The 26,331-nt window shown below is 54.3% G+C and overlaps 1 protein-coding gene across 17 annotated transcripts in view; it reads left to right on the top strand.

The window, feature by feature from the left end:
• Positions 1–528: 528 nt before the first annotated feature.
• ANK1 (ankyrin 1) overlaps positions 529–26,331 on the top strand; it is a 79,705-nt gene continuing 53,902 nt past the window's right edge. For 8 of the 17 annotated variants that reach the window (XM_030538552.1, XM_030538550.1, XM_030538549.1 and 5 more), the window contains exons 1-2: positions 531–656; positions 15,780–15,881. In XM_030538552.1, coding sequence (XP_030394412.1) covers positions 603–656; positions 15,780–15,881 — 156 coding nt within the window. In that variant the 5' untranslated portion in view covers positions 531–602. Of the gene's footprint in view, positions 657–12,021; positions 12,440–15,779; positions 15,882–26,331 lie in introns of those variants that run through there. The other 9 variants (XM_030538551.1, XM_030538563.1, XM_030538566.1 and 6 more) reach the window with 5 other exon arrangements.

Raw genomic sequence — 26,331 nt, 5'->3', positions numbered from 1 at the left:
AGTAGAGCAGGTGGAGAGACCCTGCTCCAAATGGCTTCGGGCTCACTCCCCATCCCCCTGCATGCAGGGATCTCCAGGAGGGAAGGCTGGAGTTGGATCTGCCCTGTGACTAGGAGAAGTGAGTTTCATTGTGCTGCAGTAACATGTAGGGATCCGGTCCCCTTGTGATGGGTGCTACACACACAAGGTCAGAGGCAGTCCTGGCCCTGAGCAGCTTTCAGACGAGGAATTCTGTCCTTACTGTGTCTCACGTTTCCGAGGCCTGCCCTGCACTTTTCCTGTTTGAAAGGCAGGGTTCAGGTGCCCAAGGTTGGAGTCCCATTCACAAGCCTGCAGACGTGTTTAGAAAGCATGTTCCAGACACCCTGCCGTCTCAAACGCTCGGAGAAGAGCCCAGCCACTGTTTACCATGGGCCCTGGCATGGGGCAGCCCCTGTAATCTCCAGTCCCCACGCAGGAGCCTCCCCTCAGCATCTGCACGTGTGAGTGGTGATAGGGGGGAGGCCTGCCGCTGCTGATAAAGCCCTGTGCCTGCTGGGATCTTGGGCACTTGTTTTGGAGGCAGAACTCGCTGTGCATCTGTGCAGACCCCAAGCACGGACATGGGGGCTTCCCTTTCACCATTAGGGATGCCAGACCTGCTGCACCTACGGAAAGTGAGTATTTGGGCAGCCTCTAAAGGCAGCAGGGGGCTCTTGCAACTCAATTCCTGGGGGAAGGATAGCTGGGAGGCTGTTTACCTATCCTGCCTGGCGTGTGTCTGTCAGAACTGGTAGCATGAGATCAGGGCCCCATGGTGCTGGGCAGCTGTGTGCTGTGTGAGACAGCCCCTGCCCCAGAGAGCTTGCAGACCAAACAGATGAGAGATACAGGATCGATCATTGTACAGATGGGGGACTTGGCCAAGGTCACACAGGGAGTCAGTGGCAGAGCCAGGAACTGATCTGAGCCCCTTGTTTCCAGGCTGGAGAGTTAAAAGCAAGACCGTCCCTGCTCTCCACGCCAGCATATTCTGAGCTGATATAGCTGAGGGGGAAGGGGGATTGGCTGCCAGTTTTCTTTTGTAACGGTAAACAGCAGCTGCCAAGTTGTCATCTTTGCTGCCCACCTAAAGCACTGGGTCGGGCGCACTGGGTGGGGTTTCCATGCAGGCTCCAACTGCCTTTGAAGCCATGCTAGCAGCAACTTTCCTTCATTAGGCACAGGCGTTGCTCGCAGGGTCCTAGCACAGCTCCCCTTGCCAGTGCAAGGGGGGATATTGTCTAAGAGCCGTGCTGCAGGCAGCCTTCCTTGGGGCCTTCTTCCCTAGATGGCTTAGAGCAGTGGTTCCCAACCAGGAATCCGGGGGTGCTGCAAGCAGGGGGTCTGCCAAGCATGGCTGGCGTTAGACTCGCTAGGCCCAGGGCAGAAAGCCAAAGCCCCACCACACAGTACTGCAGCTCGGGGCTCCGAGCCCCACCACCTGGGGATGAAGCCGAAGCCTTCACGGTGCCCCCTGTGGCATAGGGCCCTGGGCAATTGCCCTGCTTGCTACCCCTTAATGCTGGCCCTGGCTTTTATATGCAGAAAAACAGTTGTTGTGGCACAACTGGGCCATGGAGTTTTTATAGCATGTTGGGAGGGGGCCCAGAAAGAAAAAGGTTGAGAACCCCTGGCTTAGAGAGCACTTCTCATGCACAGCAGCCAGGATGGCATGAGAGCCCCTGTGTCTCAGCCACAGCACAGCATCTGCCTCTCCCGCAGTTCTAGCACACTGATCAGTCACCGCTGTACAGATTCTAACAGACAGTTCCCTGCTCAGGGCCTTTGCCCTCTGCATCCACACAGAGCAGATGTGAATCAGTCCTACTGAAGCAGGGCTAGAAAAAATGAGTGGGAACAGATTGTAGAAATTAGAAGCTGCTCCCAAGCAACATTTAAAAGCCTTCCTCTGGGCACAGAATGAATCTGTTTGGAAGCAACCAGATTTGGGTCTGGGGCACTGGCGGTGGGTGCTGGAACCCAGCCCCTCTCCTCAGTGCTAGGAGCCATGTGCAGTGTCTGGGATAGATGAGGCTGGGTCCACCATACACGCCCGTCGCTGGAAAGGCTGCCCCCACTCTCTGGGCTGCACCAGGCAGGCCCAGAATTTGTCCCTGTTTTTTACTGGCAAGTGGCAATCTGTCACATACCTTCTGTGCACTGGGTTTTCCTGGTGTGTTCTCTGCACACCCCCGTCTGCACAAACTCAGCTATATTTGTTTGCTGTCATGGTCCAGGAAGAAAGTGCATTAGGAGAGTAAGAAGTAAAAAATCAAGTAGTCACGTTGCTGATGTGTCTCTCTAACCAGCTGTAAGCCCTGGTAGGTTGTAATAAGGTGTAATGCATGAACAGCAAGCTCTAGAGGTTTGTCTTAAGTCAGAACCCTGTGATATAAAAATAGCATTCCCCACTCAGGAGGCACAAAATCGTGAGAGGCTCCTGCTAGCCTCAGGAGGAAGCTACAGGTTTCACTGGGGTGGGCCCATGCTGACAGGAGCTGCAGCCATGTTAACTCTTTCATAGCCTTGGCTCCCCTGGTCAAACACCATGGGATGGTGTTCTATTGACACCTCTGCTGGTGCTGGCTGCCTGGCTGTTGATCCAGGGCAATCATGATTTGTGAATAACAGGACAGGCTCTTAATCCTGTTGCTCAGAAAACCCATTTGTGTCACATGGGCGTAGTCTGGGAACAAATCTGCTCAGAGCAGCAGGATTTATGCCCTTATCAAAGGGTTTTGACCCACCGGTGCGGGCTGTTTCCTCCAAACTGCTCCTTGTGGCACCCTCCCTCTCTGTGTCCCCAAAGCTGCTCTGGCTGCAGCTGTCAGCCAAGTGGGACCCACCCACAGGGGGGAGCTGAGGAGCGTTTCTAATCCTCAACCACAGCAGCTGTTTAAGACCCTAAATGGCTCACCAGAGATCTGAGCGGGGGCTCTGAGTGCACTGTGCATCGGTGAAAGGCAGGCCGGGCAGCAGTCGCCATGAGTGTCTGTGTCATTATTTGTGGTCGCAAGCGACTGCACATATACAACAGAGGTGACAAACTAGAAGCGGTTCATGAGAATTTGGCCCCCAAATGAAATATTTGAAATACGATTTCCTCTCTGACATCCCTGCCAGGGTCTGTGTTCCCCGGCAAGAGAGAGGGAGCACAGCGGAGTGAGAGTCAGGAGTCCTGAGTTCTGTTCCTGCCTCTGTGACTAAGCAGCTGAGAGACCTGGAACAAATCACTTCATGTCTCTGTCTTTGATCTTCCCCCCTTTAACCCAGGACAGTTGGAAAGGTTTATCCCTGATCCCTATAGGACTTGTGGTCTGCATTAATCCTTGACCTACAAGCTGGCTGTTAAATGGTGCCTGGAGCCCTAAGGATTAATGGAATCGCTTTGTAGTTGAGAACAATGTGGATTTGGTCAGTGGATGATCTGGGGTTTTGGGTGTTCTCTTGTGTTGGTGAGTACACAGAATCCTTGGAGCTAGCCTGGGTCGTGCACTCCAGAGAGGCTTTCGTAGCTGGTTGGGTTTTATTTGGCACAGACCTCAGCCAGCTGGGTCAGCTAGCAGCCTCCCTTGGTCCCTATGCCAGTCCCTTTCCCCTTCACCCCCGGCTTGCTGCCTCTGGTTCTGGAGCTATGCGAGAGGAATTCAACTGATGCCACATGTCTCTCTCTGGTTGTGAAGGGGAGGGTTCTGGGAGCCAGAGAAGTGCTGCTGATGGCAGTGATCCTTTGCTTGCTGTAGAACATCAGACAGGCCACGGCGCTCATGTCCCAGCCCAGACAGCCCCACTGCCTTACGCTGGTTTCTGAGCCAGTTCAAAATACCATTTCCCAGTAAAATGGTTAAACTGGAGGCATTAAAGGGGAATTAAAAAGCATCTCAGCTGGCATAAACCCCTGGGCTGGAGATCCGGGGCTAGAAAGTTTCAGATACAGAAGGTGCCTGTAACCTAAGAAATGGGGGAAAGGTAATGAAAGCAGCAAAATAAAATGTCTGGAGGTTGAGAAAAGCTTCAGCCCCCTCTCTCCCCAAATGATTTGCCATAGTTGGGGAAGTGCAATATGGATACATTGTACAGCAGTGTTAATGCTGTTTCCTCCTGGGCCCGTTAGCACAGCCTGTAGGGTGACCAGACAGCAAATGTGAAAAATATATAAGAAAAATAAGAATAAGACCCCAAAATTGGGACTGTCCCTATAAAATCGGGACATCTGGTCACCCTAACTGTCTGCCAGGCCGTGGTCACAGTGCTGGGATTAGACCAAGGAGCTTGGTGTCAGGCCCCTGCACTAGGGAACCTGATGGGGGAGCGAAGCAGCATCATCTCAGTGCTGTTTGCAGGGGCAGGGAGCGGACACTCAGGAGGTCATAGTAGAACAAAGGGACCCACTGAGGGCTTAGAAACATGGGGCAGAAAATAGCAACTTGGGGGAGGTGCAGCTACGACATCTGGGAAGCTCTGTCCAGATGGCAGACATGCCACTTGGAAAGCTGGTGAGCTGGACAGCAATGGAGCGCCAGTCAGGGAGGAGCTTTCAGGGTGATAAGTAAAGCAATGCTGTTTGTTTGGGGCTGCCTGTGCAGAGGCACTGAGATGGGGATTGTCTATGTTGGGAAGTTTCATTGTGTGAGAACAGGCTGTAAAACCTACCATAGTGTAGTGTAGACAAGGGCCGACCTGTTCCACGCCCTGTCAGCTGGCTGTGTGGAGCCCCGGGGAGACCACAGAGGGTGAACCATGACCGGCTCTCTGTTAGACCTGACAGCATGTGTTCTAAGGGGCTGCAGTTTCTCAGCGTAAGCAGCCGGGTGGGAAAGGACTCGGTTGTTGATCTGGGCACCTTGATACCAGCAAGGCAACAGCGGGAGGGAGGGGCCATGCAGAAGAGCATGATGAGGTCAGAGAGAAGGTGGGATGGATTTATGGAGAAGATTAGAAATGCTGCTTGTGTCTAACTTGGCTAAATGACCACAGGGACTATGGCTACATTAGCCTTCCCCTCCGCCTGAACCCAAGAAGGGAGCAATAGACCAGTGCTGCCAGCATGTTCATCCCACTGGAGGTCTGCTTTGAGCAGAGTTACAGAGCACAGCCCTCCACTAGTAAGGGAGCTGCACTGTGAAAGGCAGTGCTTGGAAATCTGGAGGGCAGAGGCAGATAGACCCAGCCGAAGGGATCTGTGATAACTGGCCAGGTGGTGAAGGTGGTGAACACGTGGAGAGGATTTGTTTAGGGTGAAGCTAGGAGCACTGGATGGAAATGAAGAAAGGGCTGAACCTCAGAAACCATTTCTCTCTGGAGCCATCTATCAGATGGCAGTCATACCCCAGGGAAGCAGTGGAAGCCCCGGCTACTGGGACCACATAACCCCCATGTTAATTAGTATTCCATTGAGTGGCAGGTGTCAGCTTCTTGGAGCAGGGGCCTTCTCTGTCTGTGTTCTGTACAACACAGCTGCGTGCCGGCGGCGAGCCATACTGCGTGGGATGAAGCACAGGCTAATGCGCTGGAGGGGAGTGTCTTGCACTGGTGTCCAGGGACTGGACAGGAGTCCTTCCTACCCCTGCTCCGTTCCTAACACCAAGTCTGCGAACCTCTGGCTTTGTTTCACGTCATTGGCAGGCTTCTCTGGCTGCTTTGTGTCCAAGGCCAGCACTGTCCAGCAGCATGCAGGGTTGGCTCTCCATCAGCTTGGCTGTGTGGCTAGCCATCACTCACCCCTGGTGCTGTTGAGCAGTGGGATACCTGCGTGCAGGCAAAGGCAAAACTGCCTCTTCCCCTTAGCACTGCAGCGTGTCTCTGGGATGGGGCTGCTGTCCTGCGATCAGTGACTCCATTACAGGCCCAGCCCTTCGCTAGCATGCACAGTCTGTCTGCCAAGCAGCTTATGTGGCAGGGACAAGGTGGGTTTGGGGCAGTGGACTGTCCTGACCTGGTTCCTCCAGGTTGACTCATGCCTGTGATGGGAGCAGCTTTACATCCTGTCTTGTGTCTGATTTAGCTAAGATAAAGCAGTGCCACATGCTGCTCCTGAGCCTCAGGCATGTGGATTTGCAAGCAGATGTCAGCAGGACGCTGAGCAGGAGCTGCTAAGTACCTTGCTGATAGGAGCACATGACTGTCCGAAGGACGGAGGAGACAGGAGTTTGAAGCTGTAATGTTATCATAAGTGGTAAAACTCAAGAGACAGATGTGCATTTAGTGGTTTAATTGGGTTGAATTGCTTTCAAGTTCTCCGCCTGAGAGCAGCCCAGGGAAACTTCACTTAGCAAAGCCCTGTGATAGAGCTGGCTCTGCTACGTGCTTCCTTGCCAGCAAGGAGTGCAGAGTCCTAGGAGATGTCTACACTGCTGCCTGGCCATGACTGCCCTGGCTCTCAGACCCTGCAAGGGGGGAGGGTCTCCGAGCCCAGGCCCAGCCCAAATGCCTACACTGCTATTTTTAGCCTTGCAGCCCGAGCCCGAGTCAGCTGAGCTGGTCTCAGACTTGGTGCGCAGGATTTTTGTCGCAGTGTAGACATACCGAGAGAATTCAAGGCCAGAAGGGACACCAGGTTGTCTAGTCTGAGCTCCTGTATTTCACTGGCCACCAACACTCGCACACTAACCCAAGAACCAAAGTGAGACCAAAGTGTCACAGTCCACAGTAGACTAGACTGCTGTGCGCCACAGGCAGCGAACAGGGGGGACTGAGGTGCCCCAGTGCCTGAGCCTCGCCCTGCCCCTAAGTGGCAGGGAAATGATTAAAAGAGGTAAACCCACTTGCAGAGTAGAATCCTGGCAAGTCACCCACACCCACATGGTGCAGAGGAAGGTGAAACCCCCCACGGTCACTGCCAGTCTGACCTGGGGGGAAATTCCTTCCCAGCCGCACACGTAGGGTCAGTGAGATCCCAAGAGTGTAAACTAGAACCAGCCAGCCAAACACCAGATACAGAGAATACTGGGTGCCACCACAGTCCGCAGAGCCCTGGCCACCCTGCCCAATGTCCCAGCCCCACCTGTCACCATCGTTGATGCTCCAGAGGAAGGATACCAGCCTCTTCTGAGGGGGGCCCTTTCCTGACCCAGGTTGAAGCCCTGACGCTTGAGCTGTTAGGAACATAAGACACACTGAAAGTGAGCCCCAGGGCTGCTGAGCCCTGCCCCTTCCATCATACACAGACTTGTCAGACAATCGCACTCATACGTTTGTACAGCTGTCTCTTCAAACTAGTTGTTTGGCCCCACCACTCCTATTGGGAGGCTGCTCCAGAACCTTGCCCTCGGACGGGGAGAAACCTCCTTCCAATTTCCAGCCTGAATTTCTGCATGGCCAGTTTTTACCCATTTGTTCTTGTGCCAACGTTGTCCTTGAAGACTCCTAGGAGAGTGGAGCCCTCTTCATGTCTGCAGCCACTGCCTCTCGGGGATCGGGACTAGCACACAGGCAGCTGCAGGGCTCCCCTCCTGAATCCACGTGTGAGTGAGGAGGCATCTGCCCATTCTCTTAGGTTGCAGAATAGTCTGGGGCTGTCACGGCAGGCTCCCGGATCCTGAGGTGGACAAGGCTGGGTGCAATTTGATGGGTCACTCATCTGCTGGCATGGGGCTGGAAGCTGAGAAATGGTGTCTGGGGGATATTTAGCATCAGAGGAGATGTCTAAGTTGCAGTGGGTCCATTGCCACTGTCCCTGCGGGTTGCCTAGGATCTCTGAAGATGCACCACAGAGATGCTGGGGTAAGGGGGAGGGGCTTAGCTAGATGGGTGAAAGCTGTTATAATACTTGTACTGATTGAGGTGGAATAAATGGGTTTAGGGGGTTAAAAAAAACATTAAAATAGTTGGAGAGATACCTATCTCCTAGAACTGGAAGGGACCTTGAAAGGTCATTAAGTCCAGCTCCCTGCCTTCACTAGCAGGACCAAGTACTGATTTTTGCCCCAGATCCCTAAGTAGCCCCTTCAAGGATTGAACTCACAACCCTGGGTTTAGCAGACCAGTGCTCAAACCACTGAGCTATCCCTCCCCCCTTAACTTAGTCACTGTTCAACCAGGGGTGACTCTAGCCATTTTGCCGCTCCAAGCACAGCAGGCAGGCTGCCTTCAGCGGCTTGCCTGCGGGAGGTCCTCCGAAGCCACGGGACCAGCGGACCCTCCGCAGGCAAGCCGCTGAAGGCAACCTGCCTGCCGCCCTTGTGGCGCCAGCAGAGCGCCCCCCGCAGCTTGCCGTCCCAAGCACGTGCTTGGCGTGCTGATGCCTGGAGCTGCCCCTGCGTTCAGCATCAAATAGTATTAAATGATATTAACACCTATAGCCCATTTATTCCTTCTCAGTTCCCAGAACAGAACCGGTGGTGCTGCTGCAGGACTCGCTGGTGGCTGTGTTTGTGTGGGGAGCGCTCTGTGCAGGCCCCAGCTGTGCTGCATATCACTGGCCATGTGGGGAAAGCGTAAAGGCCCTTTCAGAGTAGCAAATTCCCCAGCTCTCGGCCCACGGTAAGTGCGTCTCTTCCCACAGAGCCAGGCAGAGAGGCTGGTTTGGCTAGCTGCTTGCTGTGCTCAGGCCATTCCACTACAGGTGGTGGAGGGGTCTGGGGATCTCTGCAGCAGCAAACACTGGGGTCATACAAGAAAACCCGTGGGGAGGTGCCAGAAAAACCGATCTAGGTATCGGAGCTTCCTGGGAGCCATCTGGCAGGTGCCAGCGCTTTCCCCAGCACCCTCTCTGTCGGCTGGTGGAAGTAGTCAGTGCTGCCCTTGGCAGAGCTGTTGAGGCTGGCTCCTGAGCAGGACACTGGGGAACTCAGTAGAGAGGGAGCCCTGGACCTTCTTTCCCTTCTCTCCTTTTGCTCTCCCTTCATTATGCAAGATCTGGGGATTGCTCTTGGTGGATTCCTCAGACACCTTTCTCTGGGGCCACCAGCCTGGGAAGAGTACAGTGCATAGATGTGCTGGAGGGCGAGACTCAGGTCACAGACTTTGGGATCTCTTCTCTGCCACGTTCCTAGCCAGGTCATCTCCCTGGATCCTCCATGTGCACATCTCCCCTCCGTCACAGGGAAGGTCCTTAGCAAATTGGAAGTTATAATGCTTATTTCGCAGCTGCTGTCCACCAATACATATGGCAGATGTGCACCATGCCAGTGCAGATGGGGGGAGGGACTTTGTGCTCAGTCCTGTACAAACAGTCCCTGCCCCAAGTCACATACAGTCAAGCAGACAAGCAGGCGGGAAGAGTGGGGTAACAAGTGTCCTACATGTGCCTACCCTTTAGTCCGTCAGGAGCAGTGATCACTACATCCTACCTGCCCAGGTCAGTGACCGAGGTAACATTGCTGAAGCAGTCTTAGCCTCCAGAGACCCTAGCAACTGGGGGCTGAACTCAAGGTGCTGGGTGTTTGCATGGAAAACATTATCTGCTCAGAGCTTCCAAAGGCTGTGCGGGCTCCCTGGGCTGATATAAATGTGTCTGTGTTTCATGGAACAAGGTGGAGTTACTAGTAACCTCCCTTCCTTTATCAGCTTTGTGCAGAGCTGCCTGAGTGGGACTGAAGGGGAGGAGATGAGAGCAGGACTCTGTCCCTGTCCAGTGTCCTGAGCAGGGATCTGGGACATCGATCCTCCAACCACGGGCCTGGAAACCCAGCCTGAGCCCAGGTTTAGGGACTTGCACAGTCTCTCATGTATGCATTTGTTAACTACAGGAAGTTTGTAGTTTTCTGTTTGCAGCTAGCTCCAGCAGTGCCCCAGAGCAGGGGTTACTGCAGAGGACTAGGCACCAGGGCTGAGGTTCCCCCGCTGGCTCTTCCAGCTGCTCACCGCGGGCTTTGGGCAGATACTTGGGCCTGCATTTCAAAAGTGGCTCTCAATTTGGGCGAGTCCCACAGAGGCTGGTGCAGCGAGTGCAAAGTGAGTCTAAATCGAAAGCCTGACGTGTGTGTTGCATTCAGGGGCGGCTCCAGGTCCCAGCATGCCAAGCGCGTGCTTGGGGTGGCAAGCCTTGGGGTGCGCTCTGCTGGTCGCCGCAAGGGTGGCAGGCAGGTTGCCTTTGGCGGCTTGCCTGCGGAGGGTCTGCTGGTCCCGCAGCTTCAGAGAACCTCCCGCAGGCGGGACCAGCAGACCCTCCGCAGGCAGGACTGGCACTAGGGTTTTGAGTGCCCTAGGCAGACGGCAATTTCTCCACCCCACGCGTTGGTCCCACGGCTCTGGTGGAGCTGCCGCAGTGGTGCCTGCGGGAGGTCCACTGGAGCCGCCCGAGCAGCCCCCTCCGGACACCCTGGGTTTCCCTGGGCCAGGGGACCCCCGGACTGCTGACTGCTGCGGCGGAGCGCTGACCCAGGGGACACCCTGGGCTGCCGGCTGCTGCCGGCAGCTCAGACTCCCTCTCTGTCCCAGTAGCAGCGGTTGCTCAACCATTTAAAAAAAAATTGGGGGGCGCCAAATCTCGGCGCCCTAGGCAACCGCCTAGTCCGCCTAAATGGTTGCACCGGCCCTGTCCGCAGGCAAGCCGCCGAAGGCAGCCTGCCTACCATGCTTGGGGCAGCAAAATGCCTAGAGCCGCCCCTGGTTGCATTGGGCTGGACTGCTGGGAAGAGCCCAGCGCTTGCGACTGAAGGGAAAGCCCCGTGCCAGGGAGGTACAAAGGGGGAGTAAATTGTCAGCAAAAAGCAGGTAGAATAAGAGTAGTGTCCTGGGCGTTGCAAAGCCCTCGGCAAAGTCTGGGTCTGGTCCTTCTCCCATCGAATCTCTCTCGTCTTTGCGTTCAGTGGGCAATGCCAGGAAGAATATCTCCTCCCATTGGACTAAACTGTCCCGGAAAACTGCCCGGGAGACAGAAAGGCACACAGACTCGGTCCAGACAGTTTGAAGACAGAAAAATACAAATGGCTTCTCTGTGTATGGAGGCAGTGGGTGCGTGTGTGTGGGTAGGCGTGTAAGCACTTGTGTAAGTGGTGAGTGAACATGCCGGGGTGTGTATGTGCAGGGCTATGGCAGATACATCCCTCTGAGCTCCTCTTGACCTGCCTGCCCTTATTTTAAGAATGATGCGGAAGGTCCTTTTGTTGGAAATTAGCCCTGCTCTATCATCCCTTTGGTACTTTTTCAATGGCTGAGTTCATCTGTTCTGGCCTCTGACATGGTGACTCACTGATGTAGAAGAGAATCGCCATGAAAAGACACCCAGAAGTGACAGACAGACGCACTATAGCGCCAAGAAGACAGTAGAGTCACAGATCTGTTTCCATGCCGTTCACATCCAAGCCAAATTGTCCCCTCTTCTCAGGCTGCCCACATTGTCTGGGTGCTGCTGTCTGACATCCTAGGACGCGATATGCATCCCTGAGACATGCACGTGGGTTGTGGGGAGAAAAGCAACAGTTTGCCTGGCTCCCCCGGCCTCAGCCTGGTCTGCAGGGCCCTGTCCCCCAGCAGTTGGTGGCCACAAGGACACCGCAGCCCCTCTCCTTGGTGGCATACATTGACCATTGAAAGCTAGGCTCCTTGGCATGTCTTCTGAGCTCATCCTCTCTGCCATTCTCAGGAGGGCACCAGCAGCTCCGACTCATGCCCTGGCCTGGGCAGCAGCCAGGTGCTTTCTGGAGGAGGCTCAGTAGTAAATATCCCGACTGATAGAATAATGGAGAGAAAATGAACCAATTCCATTAGCGTCTGGCGAGCCCTGCAGGGCCCGTGCTGGAGCGAGGAGGGAGCCTGTATTTTTAGCCAGAATGCAGTGTGACTTACTGGCTCACACAAAGCCGGGGAGTAGCTAGTTAAGGACGGGGTGAGGGGAGACCAGGTTCGGGTTTCAGCTCAAGTGCTGGACTATGGCAGTTCAAAAGGGAAGGTCCGGTCCAGACGTGGCTGTGAGTATTCAACACGCCTCTCCTTTGCGCACCAGGCAAGCTCTGCTTTGCTTTTCTGTTTGCTTTCTAGCTGCATTCCTGGCCACCTCCCTGCTCCGCTCTGTGCCCGGGCTTTGGCAGCTACGGGCTGTTGGAGCCCTGGAGTTATCTCATTTTAATCATCGCAGCGCTGTGTGTTATGGACAGGGAAGCTGTACTGTGCTCTGCGCTTCAAAGGGGATTTCTCTGCAAGGTTTCTGGGCAGCGGCTGAAATGCCCACAGCAAGCTGAGGTGCTGCCCTTCCACTGCTCCTGACTGAGCAAAGGAGGCTTCTAGCAGGCTCCAGAGCTGGAAAATCCTCTGCATTGAGGCTGCAACATAAAATGCTCAGCTCAGCCCTGCTGTGAATCGTGGGCTCTCCAGCTCAGCACCCCGGGCTCAGCGTGCAAACTGTGCACTGCCAAGCACAGCATGGGGACGTCTCTGGCCGCGGGTCCTGTCTATCACAATGGATAAACCTGATTGAGCAGAAGGCATCTCAGTGCCACGTGATGCCTCCCTCGTTACTCTGCACCATAAACAGCAGGTCAGTCCCTTGGAGTTGGGCCTTCCTCGGAGGGCTGGAGGGGGCCAGCAGGCAGGGGGGATCACACAGACGCACACGCTCGCTGGCATGAGCAGGCTGCTCTGCTGTGAGTGGAAACCGTAGCGCTGTCTCCAGCACCTCTTCCTTGTTCTTAGCTGGTGCTGAGTCCAGCAGCTCATGCAAGAAATGCGACTGAGGAACTTGCTGCACATGGGGCTGAATGGTGGCAAGGACTGGGTGAGCCTGGGGGGCTGGGTGCTACTGGCAGCCAGTGCAGCTTTGATGGGACGGCCGCCCAAATAATAATCAGACTCTTGTTTCTCTGGTGCGTGGGCTTGGATCGATAGCAATAGCTGGGGCTTGGCTGCATGTCCCTGAAGTGGGAGCAGAGAGGTTAGTCAGCGCTGGGTTATCAGACCAGGAGGCTGCAGTTGCAGTGGAGAGAGAGCTGGGTGATTGGCATGTCCTCATTCTACTGAGCGAACCCACAACTACAACAGAGAGAGAAGAATGGAGCCCCAAGCCCAGACACTGCTTCAGCCTGCAACCATGGTACCGCTGGCTTGTGTAGCAGCACACATGCTGTGCATTGTGTTCCAGAAGGGATCGTCCCTGCCCTGAGGGCCTTGCAGTCTCAGGGGAGCACCCAGCTTTGCTCATGGACCGGTCTGAGGTGGGCCAGGCACTGGTGATTACCTGCTGCCTCATGCTAGGTCAGAACAGAGCAGTGCCCCTGCCTGGCATGAGGGGTGCTGTGCTGCAGAAGTGGCTGCCTTTCCACTGAGCGGGCCTGCTCACTTGACAGGCATGTTCCAAGGCACCTGGTGAAAGATAACTCTAGGAGTCAGATTGCTAAGCGCTCAGACTTCGTGTGCCATGCTTACCTGAATATCTGGCCCTAGACGTGTGAACTCTGGTGTCTTGAGCAAGTCCCAGCCTGGGTCATCACCTTCTGCCACTCAGCATTTGCCCCATAGTTTCAACTGGATCCATTGTTTTTCACTTCCTATCCCAAGTTGTTGCATAGTGTTGTTACTTAAACAGCTGCTGCATCACTCCAGAGGTGGCTACATTTCAGTGGTGGCTGGATTCCTAGTTCCTGTTTGTGAAGAGTTGTGTCATCCTTCGGTGTGCAAAGCACCCAATCAGTGTGTGTTACTGTCATTACTTCCGTTGCTTTAGTACAGAGCAGCTCAGCCCTGTGACACGGGGGTCCCTTCTAAGCCCATTTGAAGGGTTTTCTCCAGAAAGCAGAGTTGGTTTTATTATCCTGGTAGTTTAACCCACACTGATTGTTGTAGTTTCTGTGCCAAGAGACCCGGATCATCCCAAGTCACTTCTCACAACCTTTGAGCATCTCCTCCCCAGTCTCGCTTTGCTTTGCTGCTAACAAGTCATGATTTGCTTTGAAAATGTTACTGAACCATGGCTGGGGCCTGCCAGCTCTTGGCCAGCTCTGCCGATAGGTGTTCGTCCGTAGAGAAAGGGTGGCCGTGAGCTTACAACTCTGGGCTGGAACGCCGGCGATCTGGGTTCCTGGCTCTGCCATAGATTGCCTATGTGATTCTGGGCAAATCTCTCTAGGCCTGCAACGGAAGAGTGGTTATCTTTCCACCCAGCCAGTCTGGCCTGTTTACAGCATAAGCTCTTTAGGGCAGGGACTGTCTCTGTGTATTTGTGCAGAGCCCAGACCCCTCGGTGCTGCCATAATATACACCCTAATGTCCACAGGCAGTTCTAGTATCGAGGGAAGCCGCCAGGTGTGGCCTGGGGATGGGCCTAGCCAAGGGTTTGACTTGCTAACCAGCTCTCTTGTCTTCCCCTCATGTTAGCTAACACCCCTTCTTCCTAACGCCGGCATGGCAGCAAGCCACAGCCCCAAGCACGCACTCCTAGGGGGCTACGGTCAGAGGCTCAGGGTCTGCATCAGAGTGCGAAGAGCTTCTCCCCGCCCCCCCCCCCCCCGCCCTGTGCTCTGTCACCTCCTGCTTTATGACCCGTGACTATATTAACATCACCCTGCACAGGAAGTGCAAGGTTAATAATAGCCCAAGTGTCTCAGTTAGCCATGTCTCACCGAGGGGCTGTGCCTGCTTCGCTTCCTGAGGGGCATTGCGTTCCTGCTCAGGCTGGGGGCCAGGGCCAGGGGCTGTGTTCTAGACAAGTGTACAGAGCTGGGAGGGGGCCCCGCAGAGCCAAGCAGGACCAGTAGCAACTGGAAATGGTTCTGGATAAACTGGTGAGATGTCTGATGTGGAGAAGAAGGGCTCTGTAGCAAGCTTGGGTTCATTGTTGATTCGCAGCATGTCTATTTCAAGGGATTTTTTACTGATTTCCATGCCAAGAATGGAGAAATAGTCCATGTCCCTCCCCCACTGACTTTTCCTGGCCAGGGGAACAGGACCCTGGGCCAGACAGATGTGCCCAGCTGTGGTCAGGGGTATGGCTGGGTTATAAACTTTGTAGCTGTGGAAAGCCTGGCTCTGTGACTAGCTTCTCCATCTCTCCCCAGCTACTGTGTGTCAGGCCAGCCTTGGGAGCCTCGCCATGAAGTGGCCAGGGACCACGTCCCTCATGACGCCCCATCATCCATTCCCTCCTCTCCTAGTCCCAGTGCAGCCATCGCTGCTGGGAGGTGCAGCCCCGGTCAGGCGGCTGGTTCTGTAACTGCCACACCGAGATTGTGATGATGCTGGAATGTTTGAACTGCAGTAGCACCCTAGGCCTTCTTTCTGCGAGGTGCACGAACACATTGGGCGTGACAGAGCTCTCCTCCCATCCCTTCCATTGACCCGACGCTGGGAGAGCCTGCTGGATGGGGGACAGGCACAGTGGAGGGTTTGAATGGGGCATTGCCTGTTGTTGCAGCACTGAGAGCCCTGCTCCCTTTTCTTGCACATCCGGCAGCTGGCTCAGGCCTTTCAGCGCCAATGAGAGCCAGGCGGGGTGAGAGCACTGGGGAAAGAAGCCGTTTCCCTTGTGTTCCTGAGCTGGGTCTGCATATAAATGGCAGCTTTGCTGGGGGGCACTTCAGCCACAGCTCCTTCTGCTTCACCACAGACCCCTAGCCAGGCTCCAGCACTGAAAAGGCTGCCTGCTAGCGACAGACCCTCTGCTGATGTGGAACGGGGGCAGCAGGAATTGGGATGGGGTGATTGAGCCCACTGGAAGGTCCCTGCTAGGTGCCCTGGAGCTGGCTGGTGCAGCTTGTTCCCTACAGCGTGTGCTCGGTTCTGGGAATGACTCATGCCCCTAGCTCTGCAATGGGTACCCTGCCCTGACATCGGGCTGGTAGGAGCCAGGGCACATGCTGACTCATGTGCTCTCTTTTCTCCCCTAGGCTGATGCTGCAACCAGCTTTCTGAGGGCTGCGAGATCCGGGAACCTGGACAAAGCCTTGGATCACCTGAGGAATGGGGTAGATATTAACACCTGCAATCAGGTAGGTTAAGGTCACTAGGATTCTGGTGCCAGCCCCTAAGGTCCTATAATCGTGTGCCCTCTTAGTCCACATATGACCACCCCTGAGTAGGGGGTGTGACGATGCAGTTCTGGCAGGACCCAGCTGAGAGTGCCAATTCAGGACTAATTGCTTAAACAGGACAGTTATAGCCCAAGGTTCTCTCGATCCCAAAGAATCAAGCCCCAGACCCAGGTCAATATACAAATCAGATCTTACCCACAAATCACACTGTTGCTAATCCTTTAGAATTTAAAATTTAAAGGTTTATTCATAAAAGGAAAAAGATATAGATGAGAGCTAAAATTGGTTAAATGGCATCAGTTACATCAGCCTTTTATAGTTTTTTTCCAGGTGTAAGAACCTCTTTGTCCTTACTGTGGAAAATTACAGCAAAATGGAGTATGGAGTCACATGGGCAAGTTCCTGCATACTTTGCTGAGTTACAAGGCATATCTGCCTCCTCTCAATGGGTCAGTTGTATAGCTGATGGTCCTTAATGGGCCATCAAGCAGGCTAGGCAGAGCTAACACCTACTTGTCTGGGTTGTTACCCAGAAGCACAGCACAAGTTTGAAATACAGACAGGATAGAGCCAATATTCATAACTTCAACTAAAAAATGACACATGCATACAGACAGCATAATCATAACCAGCAACCCATAACCTGGTCTTAGACACGTTATACGACCCCCTTTACATAAGATTTGGTGCCACTGCAGGACCTTGGTTGCAACCATGTTCTATATGGTCCCAGATTATATCAATAACATCACAGGGTATTTGCTGGGTAACCGGGGGAGTGAATTGACAGGCAGGGAGCGTGGCTTGTGGCTCCCCTAAGAGGTATGGGGGGCTGAGGCTGCTGGGTGGGGCGCAGAGTGCTCCTCACCAGATAGAGGGCAGATCAGCAGTGGCAGGTGCAGTATGGGGGCCTGGAGGCCCATCCTCAGGGCCTTTGATGGACCTCCCCCACCCCCAGCACTTGGTTGTCTGGCTCTCAGCACATTAGAGGAAGGTGGAGACGGGTGTTGCTGTAATGCCAGGCCCTTAGGGGTCCCTGGAGGTGCTGGGCTGGTGGAGCAACTCACACTGCCAGGCCCGGCTCCTCTGTCCAGGCAGTGAGAGCTGCAGTCTCCAGAGGGATTGTCAACAACAGCGGGGCAGCTACCAAAGAGCAGGGCCCCGGGCTGAGCAGGGGGAGGCGCCTGCCGGGGGCGGGATGGCTCAGGCTGCAGTGGCTGCTGTCAGAGGCTGGGCTAGAGGGGAGTGAGCTCTGACGTGCAGACTCTGCAGACAGTGTCAGTGTATGTGCGTCTCTTCGTGCTGAGACCCAGAGCCGTCTCATTCTTACTCACCACTCGCATTGATTTAGCCACTGCAGCTACGGGAGCAGGTGCTACAGGCAGGTTGCCCCGACAGTGCCTTTTCGACACCGCTGGGTGGGGGGTACCTGTACAGTGCTGCCATGCCCTGACTCCGGCGAGCCCCTCGGAGGGGCACATCAAAGGCTGCGCTCCACTCCCAGTGAGCCCGGGCAAACTCCATTGACTGCAGGGGGTAATTGTTGTCACTGAGGCCATGTCTACATCTAAAATTTTGCAGCGCTGGTTGTTACAGCTGTATTAGTACAGCTGTATAGGGCCAGCGCTGCAGAGTGGCCACACTTACAGCAACCAGCGCTGCAAGTGGTGTTAGATGTGGCCACACTGCAGCACTGTTGGGCGGCTTCAAGGGGGGTTCCGGGAACGCGAGAGCAAACCGGGAAAGGAGACCAGCTTCGCCGCGGTTTGCTCTCGCGTTCCCGGAGCCACCCAGCAAACCGCAGGGAAGGAGACCTGCTTGCTCGGGGTTCCGGGAACGAGAGAGCAAACCGGGAAAGGAGACCAGCTTCGCCGCGGTTTGCTCTCGCGTTCCCCGAACCACCCTGCAAACCGCAGGGAAGGAGACCTGCTTGCTCGGGGTTCCGGGAACGAGAGAGCAAACCGGGAAAGGAGACCAGCTTCGCCGCGGTTTGCTCTCGCGTTCCCGGAGCCACCCAGCAAACCGCAGGGAAGGAGACCTGCTTGCTCGGGGTTCCGGGAACGAGAGAGCAAACCGGGAAAGGAGACCAGCTTCGCCGCGGTTTGCTCTCGCGTTCCCGGAGCCACCCTGCAAACCGCAGGGAAGGAGACCTGCTTGCTCGGGGTTCTGGGAACGAGAGAGCAAACCGGGAAAGGAGACCAGCTTCGCCGCGGTTTGCTCTCGCGTTCCCGGAGCCACCCAGCAAACCGCAGGGAAGGAGACCTGCTTGCTCGGGGTTCCGGGAACGAGAGAGCAAACCGGGAAAGGAGACCAGCTTCGCCGCGGTTTGCTCTCGCGTTCCCGGAGCCACCCACCAAACCGCAGGGAAGGAGACCTGCTTGCTCGGGGTTCCGGGAACGAGAGAGCAAACCGGGAAAGGAAACCAGCTTCGCCGCGGTTTGCTCTCGCGTTCCCCGAACCACCCTGCAAACCGCAGGGAAGGAGACCTGCTTGCTCGGGGTTCCGGGAACGAGAGAGCAAACCGGGAAAGGAGACCAGCTTCGCCGCGGTTTGCTCTCGCGTTCCCGGAGCCACCCAGCAAACCGCAGGGAAGGAGACCTGCTTGCTCGGGGTTCCGGGAACGAGAGAGCAAACCGGGAAAGGAGACCAGCTTCGCCGCGGTTTGCTCTCGCGTTCCCCGAACCACCCTGCAAACCGCAGGGAAGGAGACCTGCTTGCTCGGGGTTCCGGGAACGAGAGAGCAAACCGGGAAAGGAGACCAGCTTGATTACCAGAGGCTTCCTCCTTCAACGGAGGTCAAGAAAAGCGCTGGTAAGTGTCTACATTGGATTACCAGCGCTGGATCACCAGCGCTGGATCCTCTACACCCGAGACAAAACGGGAGTACGGCCAGCGCTGCAAACAGGGAGTTGCAGCGCTGGTGATGCCCTGCAGATGTGTACACCTTCAAAGTTGCAGCGCTGTAACTCCCTCACCAGCGCTGCAACTTTCTGATGTAGACAAGCCCTGAGAGCCCAGCCCAGCCCCGGCTCTCTGGAAGAGTTTGCTCCTGAGGAGGGAGCAGGCGCTTGCTGTCTCTCCCAGCTTGGAGAGAACTCCTCTGCTCCCGGCATCCGGCTCTGGGCTGGGCCCTTGCAGCGCATTTGCTGACTGGCATCCAACAGGTGCAGGGGCTGTGTGGGGCCACCGGAAGGTTAGTGGAAGCATCACTGTGGGCAGAGGAAGGAGGACGTTACTATGTCTCTGGTGCAGCGGGATGAGTTGATGTTCTCTTCACCAATCGGTCTGTCAGACACGTACATGGCTCATGCAAATGTACACGCTCCCCCCAGACAGATGTGCACCCACGTGCTCCCGCTCCCACGCTCCCTCCAGACAGATGTGCATCCACACGCTTCTGCTTTCGTGTGGACTCAGACTTGCCCACTGAGACTCTGACGTTTGCAGGGACATTGGCTCATACTTGTGTCTGCACGTCCTGACAGACACGATGAGATCACAGCAGGTCATGGAGCTCCCAGTCCTGCTGCTCTGGCAGGAGCTCCTATCCCCATGCAGACTCTTGCCCTGACACTGCTGCTCCCACTGAGGGTCATGCACTCTCTCCAGGCCCTGGGATGGGCAGCAAAGGCCATTGGGGCATCTGCTAGCCCTGCTAGAGCCTTGGCTCACTGCCCTGTAGGAAGGAACAGGCCCCTTGGCGGGTGCTTGGCAGAGCCCAGAGACTTCAGCTTGTGACCAGAACGTTGGCTGTCCCTGGTAGTTCTGACCCTCCAGTGTGGACCTGCCCCAGCCCCAGGCCCAGCCCCCTGCTGTGTGCTCACTGGGTTCAGCCGCACACTTGTTCCCTGTAGGTGCCATTAGCCAGTCCGAGTTAGAGCGAGAGCAGCAGGAGAGTGTGCCTCAGCAATTTCTGCCGAGCACACGGGGCTGTGGAGTGAGCCCCGCAGGGATTGCTGCTGGGCTGGCTTGGGGACCGGGGTCTGTGATGATGAGGTTCTGGCGGGACCCAACTGAGAGTGCCAATTCAGGACAAATCGCTTAAACAGGGCAGTTACAGCCCAAGGCTGGGGTTTTTCCACCTCTAAGGCAAATCAAACCAGCCAGACACAGAGGACTTTGGTCTCACCCCACTGGCTAACCACTAGTCACACAAGCAATTCCCTTAGACACTCCAGTTTCCTAGTATCACCACCAGTGCCACTTGTCAGGGGATGAATGGTTATGAAAACCAACACCCCAATAAAAGAAGAAGGTTCTCTCGATCCCAAACAATCAAGCCCCAGACCCAGGTCAATATACAAATCAGATCTTACCCACAAATCACGCTGTTGCCAATCCTTTAGAATAAAAAATCCAAAGGTTTATTCATAAAAGGAAAAAGATATAGATGAGAGCTAGAATTGGTTAAATGGAATCAATTACATACAGTAATGGCAAAGTTCTTAGTTCAGGCTTGTACAGTGACGGAGTAAACTGCAAGTTCAAATCAAGTCTCTGGAGTACATCCCCCGGTGGGATGGGTCATTCAGTCCTTTGTGTAGAGCTTCAGGCCATGGCTATACTGGCACTTTACAGCGCTGCAACTTTCGCGCTCAGGGGTATGAGAAAACACCCCCCCTGAGCGCTGTAAAGCCTCAGTGTAAACAGTGCCACAGCGCTGGGAGCACGGCTCCCAGCGCTGCAAGCTACACCCGTAGAGGATGTGGAGTACGTGCAGGGCTGGGAGACCTCTCTCCCAGCGCTGGCGCTGCGACCACACTCAAAACTTCAAAGCGCTGCCGCGGCAGCGCTTTGAAGTGCAAGTGTAGCCATGCCCTCAGTTTGTAGCGAAGTCCCTCCAGAGGTAAGAAGCAGGATTGAAGACCAGATGGAGATGAGGCATCAGCCTTTTATAGCCTTTTCCAGATGTAAGAACACCTCTTTGTTCTTACTGTGGAAAATTACAGCAAAATGGAGTCTGGAGTCACATGGGCAAGTCCCTGCATACTTTGCTGAGTTACAAGGTATATCTGCCTTCTTTCAATGGGTCAGTTGTACAGCTGATGGTCCTTAATGGGCCATCAAGCAGGCTAGGCAGAGCTAACACCCACTTGTCTGGAGTGTAACCCAGAAGCACAGCACAAGTTTGAAATACAGACAGGATAGAGCCAATATTCATAACTTCAACTAAAAAATGACACATGCATACAGACAGCATAATCATAACCAGCAACCCATAACCTGGTCTTAGACACCTTATATGACCCCCTTTACATAAGATTTGGTGCTACTACAGGACCTTGGTTGCAACCATGTTCTATATGGTCCCAGATTATATCAATAACGTCACAGGGTCTGGAGCGGTGTGGGGGGTGGCACCTGTGGGCACAGACAGGCATAGGTGTGCTTCCCAGGGCTGGAGTGCATGGTGGGGCGCTCTATGTGTGTGTGTCTGTGTGCATGGAGCTCTGTGTGTGTGCACTGTGTGCACCGTGCTCTGTGTGTGCGCACTCTGTGTGTGTGTGTGTGTGTGTGTGCATGGCGCTGTGTGCATGGTGCTGGGTGTGTGTGTGTGTATGCGCGGCACTGTGTGTGTGTGTGTGCACTGTGTGCACGGTGCTGTGTGTGTGCACTGTGTGCATGGTGCTCTGTGTGTGTGTGTGCTCGCATGTGTGTGCACTGTGTGCATGGTGCTGTGTGTGTGTGTGTGTGTGTGTGTGCATGGTGCTGCGTGTATGCATGGTGCTGTGTGTGTGGGCTTTCAGGGGTGGAAGTCAGAAGTGAATTGGCCCAGAGTTGACTTGCAGAAAGTCTCTACCTTTGCTGATCCTTTAAACTCTTTGAATGAAAGCTGTTCCCTTGGGCTTTCACCTTTCCTGGGCTCCTTCCTCTGGGACGGAGACTTGGACCCCTGCCTAGGACTTGGCAGGTAAGCAAAGCAGGAACTGATTGTGTATTTTGCTACCGTGTAAGTCTCCATAAGGATGCTGCTATTGAGTCTCCAGCATTTGAAGGATTTGTAGATCTGAACAGTTTTGCAGTTCACCCTCACCTTAGCGCCAGGCCCCTGAGCTTTGTGCCAGGCTCCACGCTAAGTAGATCACAAACTTACACCAAATCCAGGCAGGATCTTCCGAGTGGTTGTGCTTTCGTTTCTGAATCCAGCACGCTCATGAAACCCAACTGCTGCTCTCTCGTGTGGGCTCCCCGGGGGAGCAGAGCCCTGGTACTGAGCTGCAGAATGAGGCCGGTTACTTGGCGCGCTCGCCCTGCTCCTGGGTACATTCACTCACCCCTCAGTGAGGGTATTGAACAGGCCCGCTGCTCCCTCAGATCACTGGAAATGGGTGTGGGGGGGGAGTTAAAGGGGGGCAAGGGAAGTTTAATTCTAAGTCACGTTTTTTTCCTACGAATTCTGGAGCTCCCCGCCCAGTGCAGCACGGCGTCACTGGATGCAAAGGGAAGCTGGGATCCATTCATTTTGTCTGCTCTGCACTCAGCTTTGGGCGTCCCCAAGGCTAGGGGGTAGCAGGCGAGAGTGAGCTGAGGGGGCTGTGGCTACTTCCAGGGTGTGAGAGGCCATGAATAGAGGGTGACTTGAACCATGCTGCTACTTCACCTTTGAGACTAGCTGAAAGCTCCTGAGGAGACCTGGGAACGTGCCCCGCCCCATCGCGTTATTCCCAGAGAGAAGGAATGCCAGGGCCTGGAGGAGGCTATGTCGGCGGAGAGCAGAGCTCACGCGCCTGGTTCTGAACGGCCCTTTCCTAGCATGATGGGGTTCCCTTCTGCCAGAGTCTCCATTCGGTGATGTGCAGGGAGCCCTGCCAAGCCTGCTGCTGGTGAGATGTTGTACTGCCTGGACTAGGAGGACCTGGGAGCGTATGACTGCGGCAGTCAGGAGCCTCCGTCAGTGATGTCTTCAGCCTGGTTCCCGTTTGCTTTGTGCATCTCGCTGTGGTTAGATGGCACCTTTGGGTTTTCCTCCTGTGGAATATCAAACCTGTGGGAAAGGTCCAACCTCACATGTCCTGTATGTAATAAAGGGGATATATGTGGTCAGACCTATCCCACAGGCCCTGTATTCTTACCCAAATGCAGAGACCTTAACATGCCATCTGATCTTCATCCCCATCCTTCCGATTCCATCATCATCGTCGGCACCAGTACCAGCATCTTCACTGTGCATCTCCTTCCTCCACATGCCTGTCCGATTCCCAGGCACTTCGCTGCCCTCGCTTCCCGTTCGAGACCTGAGAACAGGGAAGGCGTGTTGCTGCCAGCTCCCTGGTCAATAGGAGCTAGCATTCTAGTCTGTCCAGGTGTGCAGCCAGGTCAATCTCCTAATCTGTAACTCACCCAGGCCCTGTACCTCGCTCCCTGTGGATAACAAAGTCCCATCCCTCATGTTTTCCGAATGGTTGAGTGCTTTGTGCATGTAGCCACGGGGCAGAGAATTTCTGGGTGGCATTCACAGCAGTTAGGTGCGGGAACATGACGCTCTCCAATTAGGGCACTGCACAGGCTCCGGTCCTGCAGGTTGGTTTGGGGCAAATGATCGAACAGATTGTGTTGTTCTTGAGGCTTGGATACAGACTTTGTAAACACTCAGCTTGTCACTCTGGGGCCGGAGAATAAAGATTTTTCACAGGTTTCCCAGCACCTGAGAGGATATTTACTACCCCTGTAAGTGATAGGATGTGTGTATTACAGAGGGAGAATCTGAGTGTGTTTATTGCCATGTGTGTGTCATGGACAGAGCACCTGTGTGTCTATGTTCACGTGCCTGGTATGCAAATATTCCAGAATGTGTCTCTATACCCATATGCTCTCTCTCGCTCTGTGTGTGTGTGTGTGTATTAGTTACAGAGTGAGTGTTTCTATGGCTCTGTGTGTGTGTGTGTCTGTGTGTGTTACAGAACCTGCTTTCACTGCATAATATCCATCTCTGCATTTCAGCTTTTTTCCAGGAGCTTTGCATCCTCCCAGGCTAGATGCATTTCCGCTTAGCATGATTCCTCTCCCCTCATGGGATCTGAAAGTCTTTCAAGTCAATTTTCAGCAAATGTGTGTGGATTTGTAGGTTTTACTCTGGTACGATTGGGGCTGTTGCCAGAGCTGAATAGAAGAATATTTTACAAGGAATAAATTCATCTCTTGGCTCTGGTACTTTGCAAGGGGCCTTTCTAGCAGGAGAACGAGGGAAAGCCTCTTTTTAGTCTTCAGCAGAGTAGCAAAAAGAACAGGAGTACTTGTGGCACCTTAGAGACTAACAAATTTATTTCAGCATAAGCTTTCATGGGCTACAGCCCACTTCATCGGATGCATGTAGTGGAAAATAGAGTAGGAAGATATATATTTATACACAGAGGACATGAAACAATGGGTGTTACCATGCACACTGTAAGGAGAGTAATCAGTTAAGGTGAGCTTTTATCAGCAGGAGAGAAAAAGAACTGTTTGTAGTGGTAATGAAAATGGCCCATTTCCAGCAATTGATAAGGAGAAAAATAAGCCTGGGGAAATAGTTTTACTTTGTGTAATGGTGTCACCCGGAGTCCCTGGGCGATGCTCTGGAACTGCTCCCCACAAAGCCAGTCAGGACTTTCAGGAGCCTCCTCTCCCATGGAGCAGACTGTCTTCAGGGCAAGAAGCTCACATGGCTTCACCTCCTGGGTCTCTCCTGGGAGCATTCAGCATATGCCCCTCTGTGCGCTTCCCACAGTGAGTCGGCCCAGGCGGGGTTCTGGGGAAGCCAGAGGGTCCTGCACCCTCACCTTGCAGTCAGACGTGACTCTTCGCCAGCCAGTAAAACAGAGGTTTATTAGATGACAGGAACATGGGCTAAAACAGGGCTTGTTGGTCCAGCAAACAGGACCCCTCAGCCAGGCTCCATTCTGGGGCCTAGCGAGCCCGACACCCCTGTCTGCCCTCACTCCTAGTCCCCAGCCAACTCCAAATTGAAAACCCCCTCCAGCCCCTCCTCCTCTGGGCTTTGTCTCTTTCCCGGGCCAGGAGGTCACCTGATCTCTTTGTTCACCTTTAGCTATTTCCTTGCAGGGCGGAAAGGCCCTGGCCATTTGTTGCTAGGAGATAGAGTGTCGGTGATTTATGCACACTGGCCTTTATCCCGCCACCTAGAGACTTAAGAAATGCATAGGGGAAACTGAGGCACCCACACTGTATTAGGGGAAACATTAAGAACAGTCCCACTTTGTCACAAATGGCCCATCCACTCCCAGTCTTTATTCAAGCCTAATTTAATGGTGTCCAATTTGCAAATTCCAATTCAGCAGTCTCTCCTTGGAGTCTGTTTTTGAAGTTTTTTTGTTGTAATATTTTTAGTAAAATTACTCAACCATGAGGGTTTTTTTAAGTTGAATGTTAGTGTTGAGTATTTCCTGAAAGCTGGTTGGAGCTGGAACCCCAGGGGTGCTGCTGTGAGCCCTTCCTTGTGTCTCCTCCAAAGCTGGATTTCCATGGAGACAAATCAGTGCCCTAAACTGACGTTTTACCGTTTTAGAGAAGCACCAGCAGACAGCCAGCACGTGTGATGCACCAGGCAGGAGTGTGTCCCCACAACGGATGCTCACATCTCCGATGGGCTTTATACACCCAGCTGCAGGAATGAGGAAGCACTCGTGTGCGGGAGGCATTCTCTGGAGGCAGAAATCCCGGTTGAAATGGCCTAGGAGGGTTTAAGCCCCTCCCCACCCACCACCCCAGCCCTGGTGGTCACCCCTGGGAAACCGAACTGGGCACCAGAAATAAGAGCAGAAGCTGCCTCAGCGGCCTCTTGGGTGCTGACTGTGCAGACAGCCGGCTGTGGTGAGATGCTACCGGGGTGCTGGCTGGCTGGGCAGCCATGCTGCAGACAGAGGCTGTGTGTAGGAGAGATGTCAAACCGAGAACTAGTAGAAATGTCCCTGGGGGGCACTGTTTTATTGATGACACAGTTTCCTGGAGTGTGTGCAGCTTAACAGCCGCACAGTCTCCTCCTGACCCTGCCTCCTCACTACCAGTGAAGACAATGGAAGCTGTAACTGAGTGAGAGCAGCATGCCTGGGCCCTATCTGTTGAGCTTGCAAAGCAAGGAAAAAGACAGCACCTTGTTTGGGTTTGGCCTCCCCTTGCAGGGTTTGCAGCCCCAGTAGTGCAGCACTGGCGGGGGGGAGGGGGTGCACGGGAACCACAGGGCAAGGTTGGCTAGGAATGGTTCTCAGCTGAGTGAAGGGCAGAACAAACAGTATCAAAGGGGAAGGTGAATGAGCTGTACATTGTGTCGGGCGCTGCAGGGTAACAGAGACGTGTGAAAGTCATTTGCCATTGGACATAGGTCTCTGCAACTGGTGGTTCTGCTGATGAAAAAAATGACCTAATATCTGCAGCTAATGTTTTGTATGGTAACTTCAGTGAAAAATGTTCC

The sequence above is a fragment of the Gopherus evgoodei genome, chromosome 19, assembly GCF_007399415.2.
Source record: "Gopherus evgoodei ecotype Sinaloan lineage chromosome 19, rGopEvg1_v1.p, whole genome shotgun sequence".
In the NCBI taxonomy this organism is placed as follows: Eukaryota; Metazoa; Chordata; order Testudines; family Testudinidae; genus Gopherus; species Gopherus evgoodei.
The sequence above is the reverse complement of the archived record's forward strand: the minus strand, read 5'-3'. Positions and strand labels throughout refer to the sequence as shown.